Below are 7500 nucleotides of genomic sequence, written 5' to 3' on the forward strand. Positions count from 1 at the left end.
AAAAGAAAAGAAAGAAAGAAAGAAAAGAAAAAAAAAACAGCACAACACAGACCCTGAACTTCCAAGGTCGTGAAAGGTACCCTCCACCGTCACCATGCGAGAGTCGCTGCATACCGTTTACATAGTACCTTTTCCCTTTTATATTATCTCCCTTTATATTCGTCACGATTTTATCTTTAATGCTTATAAAGAGGTTATTTTTTAATACCTATGCTGTGTGATTTGCTTATTAATGTGTAAATTCGCTGAGTGAATAAAAAATTCCTTCATATAATATTCTCAATATATTATGATGTAAATGTAATTCTACTAATGTGATAACATTGACATTTAAACACGTATTACCATATAAGAGTACTTACATCCTTATAGCGTTAAAATCTCTTGCTTCCATTATCGCGTTTTTTTTAATGCACTTCCTAAATATGTCACGCGGCGAGGAACGGAACACTTGTATTTAAAATCTTTTTGATTATCTTTTTTTCACGTTCTATAATTTCACAAAATAGAAACATTTTAGAGGAAACCAAGTATCACATAGCCGACGCCCTCAAGATGAGAGCGCGAGAATACGGTCCCACTTCTTTGGTTGGTAGTCACACACTGATGATTATGGGCGGCTACAAACAGCTCCTAATGTCACCCACATATCGTTGCCTTGCCTTGATAGTGAGATAAGAAAAGTACGTATCCTTAGAAGCTGCTTATTGTTATATTTAGGTTTTCATGTTTTAACTGACTAGCCCATGGATAAACGACTTTAGATAGACAGTCGAATTTCCAATAACTTTTTTTTTTTTTTTTTTTTTTTTTACATTTCTTACTCCTTTTCTCTCTTCTCTCTCATATATCTTTATCTAAACCATAATCACCAATAAAACTCTATGCTTCCTCACAAACTATCCTTACAAAACCAGAATGTCAAAACCAAGGCCAGGGTTTAAGACTAAAAAAATAAATATATATTATCCCTGATCACGTGTCCAGCTCGTGATGATGAAACCTTAAGCTCGTATTCCTTGTGCCTCGGGAGGTCCTTGCCCCCCCCGTTCCCACCCATTCAGACCCGCATATGTAAGGACAACAATTATGTATATTGTGCACTACTTTTGCTGCTGCTGTCATTACTAACTAGTAACGGTATTGTTGTTGCTGTAGTTATTTTTTTATTTGTTAGTGTGGTTGATATATATCATATTTGTTATTATCGACATCCGTATCATTATCATCATACCCTCACCATCTACATCTACAGTCTCGTTCTCATCCTCATCCCCTTCCCCATCCCCATCCCCATCCCCATCCCCATCCCCATCCCCATCCCCATCCCCATCCCCATCCCCATCCCCATCCCCATCCCCATCCCCATCCCCATCCCCATCTCATCCTCATCCTTATCTTCATCGGCTTCCTCACTTCGTCTTACTTCATCCACCTTATTATATCACATTCTCCTTCATCATATCTAATAAGATAGTATTAGGCATCTATATTGATCTTCATAATACATCTAAATTATATTGTTGCTGTTATAAATTATTGTCATTAATGTTAATACTATTATTATTATTGTTATTATCCTCATCACCATCATAATCATCAGTACCGCCTTCATCTTTATTTCATATTTCTATCATCATTATCTTTATTAGTTTTATAATCATTATTGTTACTGCTGTCGTTATTATTATCATCATTATTAGTCAATAGTAGTAGTAGTAAGATTATTGTTGGTTTATGATTATTATCATAATTATTATTGCTGTTATTGATATCGTCACTTATTATTATTATTATTTATTATTATTGTTATTATTATTATTATTATTATTATTATCATTATTATTATTATTATATTATTATTATTATTATTATTATTATTATTATTATCACCATCATCATCATTATTATTCCTATTATCATCATTATGATCATCGTAACTAGCAGTCGCAGAAACATTATTGCTATTATTACGGTAGCCTTCGCCGTTACAGTAGTAGTTACTGATGTTATTGTTAGGAGAAAGGATATGTAATGGGACATTTTCACAAGATCGTGGAAGGCTGATGAACATGGGAGGCTGTGGTTCTCTAGTATGTGAACGTGGGGCGGACCTGACCTGATCTGACCTTTCCTGTTTCAAGTTACAGCCAAACTATCGTTTTCTCGGTTCCGCTAGGGGGAGAGGTAGTGAGAGGCAGGCAAGAGAGAGAGAGAGAGAGAGAGAGAGAGAGAGAGAGAGAGAGAGAGAGAGAGAGAGAGAGAGAGAGAGAGAGAGAGAGAGAGAGAGACGCATTAACAGATATACAGAATTATAAACAGATAAAGAAATGAGGGGACAAGAGGAAAAGGCTAATGTATGCAAACAGACATATAACTGCAATGATATTAACAAGCAGACATAAGACATACGGCAAGTGGGGACACTCCACAGATAAGAAATTCCACTGTGAATTGTATTAAAAGTTGATCCTATCATGATAAAAGTATTCTTATCGATTCTGGCCTTTACTGAAATGAATGAGGCTCGAAATAGAGTTAAAGTTCATTTTTGTATTGTGTTAACTACAATGCGTTTTCGTACGGCTTGTGAAAAAATAATGCTGTTGCTGCCTTGCCAGTAGTAATGTTATCTTTGCTACTGGTGTTACTGTTATAACGAATACCTGCATTAGTACTACATACTACTATTACTGCTGCTGCTACTACTACTACTACTACTACTATTATTACTACTGCTACGACTACTACAACTACTACTGCTACTCCTGCTGTCACTACCAACAACTACTACTACCAACAGTACTATTCTTACTATAACTATATTTCTGCCACTATGCTGATAGTAATATTACGAACGCCACGATAATGTTGCAGTTGCATCATAATGATATTGATGATGACGGCAATAGATATCTGTTTCCTGAATTATGCTGTAGATTGATTGTGGAAATTTGCATCAGACGTTTGGTAATACTGGGACAGTAATAGTAATGATAATGATGATAAGAGTGATGATAATGTCTGTAATAACAATGATGGCAACAACAATACGGAATGAATAATTGTAATGATAATGACAATAACAGTGATCATCATCATCGTAATAATAACGACGATGATAATATTAATAATGAAAATAATGATAATAAAAAAATAATAGTGATAATAATGATAATAAAAATAATGGCAATTTTAGAAATTATTATAGCAATGATGATGATGATGACGATGAGAAGGACCCGGATGATGATAGCAACGCTAATACAATTGCATTCCTTAGTTGTACTAAACTGTGTTGCGATCTTGATAGGAAAATGCAACTGTCTAAAAGAGTTTACATGAAAAACGCACAACCTATTCATTCGTCATCATCATGATCATCATGATTGCTATTGTTTATTATCATTATCTTCATCATTATTATTAGTATTATTTATCATTAATTAACATTATTAAGGTTATCATTATTAACATTATTATTATCATCATTCGCTTATTTATTATGATTATTATCATTATTTTTTTCTTTTGAGAAACTACTCTCTCTTCCGCACCCTTAGTTCAAAATATACAAAAACGTTTTAGTTGAATTGTACCGGTGTAATAAATCAACTTACCTTTTAGTATCCACAGACCTCCTTATCTCTTTTCTATATCAAAGTCTCTTTTTATTTTGCACAAGCAGTAAGGTCGAAATTAACAAACGCACTTGCGAATTCTACAGTCTAAATCGACATGCAGACTTTAAAAAGTATGTGAGGTCAGGAACGAAGTGAGGGACAGAGGAAGGGTTCCTGGTCTCAACAAGACCCGACTGAGCGCTGAGAGTGCCTCTGGGGTGCCTCGTGGCTTGGAGGCTCAGTGCCAACGTCCTGTCGCCGATTGCCATATTCTTCTGTATTTATTTCGTCGTTTAACTCTACTGGTTGTTTTAAGCTAAGCTCTATGGTTCTGTGGTAGTGGTTTCTTCGGGTTTGGTCGTGGGAACGTAGTGGCGGGGTAAAATCGCACGTTTGTTTTCAGAGGTAAATTTTGGGGAATTTTTCATCAGTGTAAACACCTCTCCTCCTCTTCCCTCTCTCCCCTCCCCAGTTTGGTCCTCTTCTATGATTCGAAGGCGTTATAATCGTTGCTGCTTATGTAATGAGGGCTCTTTGCTTTCAACCAGGAAATTTTCTCAAAACAATTTGCAAATTCTTTGTCAACTGCCTTGTAAAGTCATGGGAAACACTGCGATCGGCGTTTGATAACAAAATCGTCATGTTGTGTTTGAAACACATTCTGAAGCGTTATTTTTTAAAGAAAATAATAGATATGAAAGTATCTTGGCAAAAACCAGGGTGACGTATTAGTGGCGCGGCATGGCCCAACACTCCCTCCGTGACAGCCAATGGCAATGCAAGAATTCTCTGACGTCACGAGCACGCCACGATTTTCACACTAAATATACAATTTTTTATGAAGCATACAGTTTCACAGATCTGCAGTCTTATATTGTTGCATATTCTGCAACATATCCTCACCAAACTGACAAGGAATATGAATTGCATTATACAGCAAAGAGAGGATAAAGCAGGGACTAACCCACTTGGCCCTCGCCTGTTCCACCGACCCTGAACCCAATTGGATTAAAAATACAACCGTGTCCTTGTGTGTTTTTCCATTGGTGTGTGTGTGTGTGTGTGTGTGTGTGTGTGTGTGTGTGTGTGTGTGTGTGTGTGTGTGTGTGTGTGTGTGTGTGTGTGTGTGTGTGTGTGTGTGTGTGTGTGTGTGTTTGTGAGTGTGCATATATATAAACACACATACACATTAGTGAGTATTTTTTTTTTTAACGGTAGGTTCATGTTTGAGCCGCCGTGGTCACAGCATGGTATTACAATTAAAAATTAACAGCATTGTTTTTACCATCGCCTGCATGAAAGCATAAATTAATTACTCCCAAAGAAAACTAATGAGTTACAGTTACCCTCACCTTTGGGCATTAGCTAACACCGTGAACTCAGTAAAGCAATACCCCTTTTCATCTTTTCTTTACTCGTATTTTGTGCAATGTAAGCAAGATAGCAAATTATACTGTGTTACCCCTCTAATAGAATCCATAGATTTATCAACAGATTTAAAATATATTTCCTTTAAAAAGAAACAAGGATTAGTTATTCATACCTTATTAGACAAAAAAAAAGAACCTACTGTTGAGTTTCGTTATGTTACGTAACGCCGTTACAAGAAATGCTGTTACTCCGTCAGTGTGTGCGTGTATGTGCGTTCGTGTGTGCATGTGTGTGTGTGTGTGTGTGTGTGTGTGTGTGTGTGTGTGTGTGTATATATTATTATGTATATATATATATATATATATTATATATATTATATATATATATATATATATATATATATATATATATATATACATATATATCTGTGTGTGTGTGTGTGTGTGTGAGGGGGATGTATCTCTCTGTCTCTGTATCTCTCTCTCTCTTAGGTGTGTGTGTGTGTGTGTGTGTGTGTGTGTGTGTGTGTGTGTGTGTGTGTGTGTGTGTGTGTGTGTGTGTGTGTGTGTGTGTGTGTGTGTGTGTGTGTGTGTGGAGATGTATATATATACCTAAATATGTGTGTGTCTATATATTATCAACATGGCTAATTAAACTGTTCAGTAGCTATACATTCGCTTACAACGCAGGCATAATCATAGCTGAGAGAAGAGAGGCAGGACTGAATAATTAGCATATGTACCCTTCGCTGTGAAAAAAAATCGTTGTTAACCACACGCATCATCTGAGTTTTCATTTCTTCTTTTTGGTCTACACTAGTTTTTTTTTTTCTGAACTGATTCGATAATGTAGTTTTTACTTTTAAAAGGTGTAGTTTTAAAATGGAAAACAAAGATTGTTCCACTGCATGAAAGAAGAGTTACCCTTTAGGAATAAATAGAATATTCATAAGATCTAGATACTGAAAATTTAAAACCAATTTTCCAATTTCTCATAAGGACACACGCGCTTTGAGTCCTCAGCCACACATAGTAATTGAGATGAATAATTGTAAACATAAAACAAAGACATAATATTGCTGTTACTTAGGCAATGCTTGTTTGTCATTGTTTAGGAAGAGGGTGTATCTAAATATACTCGAAGAATGGTGGGACATGGCCTGTAAAGTTGTTAAACGTCAGTTAAGATCACAAAATCAAGAATATTAACTGCCTCGTCTCCCAAAGGTCAGTAGCCCCACGACGAAAGTTGATTGACCGTGAAGGACGATACACTGTAGCGCTCAAACCACTCTGGAGATTTATTTTGGTTACTTCTGTTATATAATGTCCCGGAATAGTAGATGAAAAAGTCATCTGTATTGGCAGGTCTACGTAATTTCGATATTTGTTTCTCTAATCACATTATTCTAGTTATTGTCGTTGTTGTTTGTATTTTTACTTTTAGCGTTGACAGGCCTTAGTGATATTGTTGTGGTAGTTAGGACATAGATTGTTTGTCTTTGTTTAGGAAAAGAATGTATTTGAATATACTCGAAATATGGCAGGACACGGGGTGTGAAGTTCTTCACCGTCACTAAAGATCACAAAATCAGTGCATTCAAATATTTCATACTTGTTTTTATCTTCATATTTGGGCACATACAACGTTACTTGTAAGATTGTTCCATGATTCAATAGTTATGTTTGGGAAATTGAAATTTTAGACATCTTCCTCGCCTCTTTCTACTTTCTATTTCCTCTTGTCCTTCTTGTGTTCAAACTTATAGTCATCTTTGTCTAAAAACACTTCCCGTAACATAAGTGAACAGCATACTCATTTCACCCATTTCCTTTCTATCTTCCAAAGTAGTAAGTCTTATTTTCTGTACATCTTGTCTGCATCCTTTTTTAAGTGTACTCTAGACTTAATCTCATCTTCCGTCCACATACACGAATGTCCTCTTCATGATGGAAATCATACCAAGAATTTAATGGACCTATTCATTTATATGATCATTTGGGCTTAGGTTCCTGTTTATGATTATTCCAAGATCTTGTTCCCTCTCTGCTGGGTTTAATAGTGCATCTCCTAATTTGTAATGGTATAGTGGACGATTTTCACTTTCTCCGAACTTGTCTAAATGGCATTTATTGTTATTAAATTTTATTTTCCAAATACAGCTCCCAATGAAAAAAATCTCAATGCCACTTTGGAGGCATTGGCATAAGACGTCGTCTATTATCCATTTTTTGTAATTTCGCGTCGTCTGCAAACATGTTCAGATACTTACCTTGGCTTATATTTGACCCTAAATCATTGATGATAACAGTAAACAAGACTGATCAGTTACGTGTCACCATGTAGAGTGCTTCCTTGTACTTACGGTGTTCATCTGCCTTTCATCCATATGAGGAGTTTGCCTTTCACGCCATCTGGGTGTTCTAATTTCCATAATAGTCTTCTACGAGGCACGTTATCAAATGCATTTTTAAAGGCTACGTATACAATTCATTTGGTAGTGTTC

At 35.9% G+C, this 7500-nt stretch overlaps 1 protein-coding gene across 1 annotated transcript in view; it reads right to left on the bottom strand.

Moving 5' to 3' along the window:
- LOC119583569 (mitochondrial ornithine transporter 1-like) overlaps positions 1-603 on the bottom strand; it is an 8854-nt gene extending 8251 nt beyond the window's left edge. The window contains 1 exon segment of the mRNA XM_037932121.1: positions 363-603. Within this exon segment, the coding sequence (XP_037788049.1) occupies positions 363-394 (32 nt within the window). The 5' untranslated portion in view covers positions 395-603.
- Positions 604-7500: the final 6897 nt, after the last annotated feature.

This window comes from Penaeus monodon, chromosome 17, assembly GCF_015228065.2.
Source record: "Penaeus monodon isolate SGIC_2016 chromosome 17, NSTDA_Pmon_1, whole genome shotgun sequence".
Classification (NCBI taxonomy): Eukaryota; Metazoa; Arthropoda; class Malacostraca; order Decapoda; family Penaeidae; genus Penaeus; species Penaeus monodon.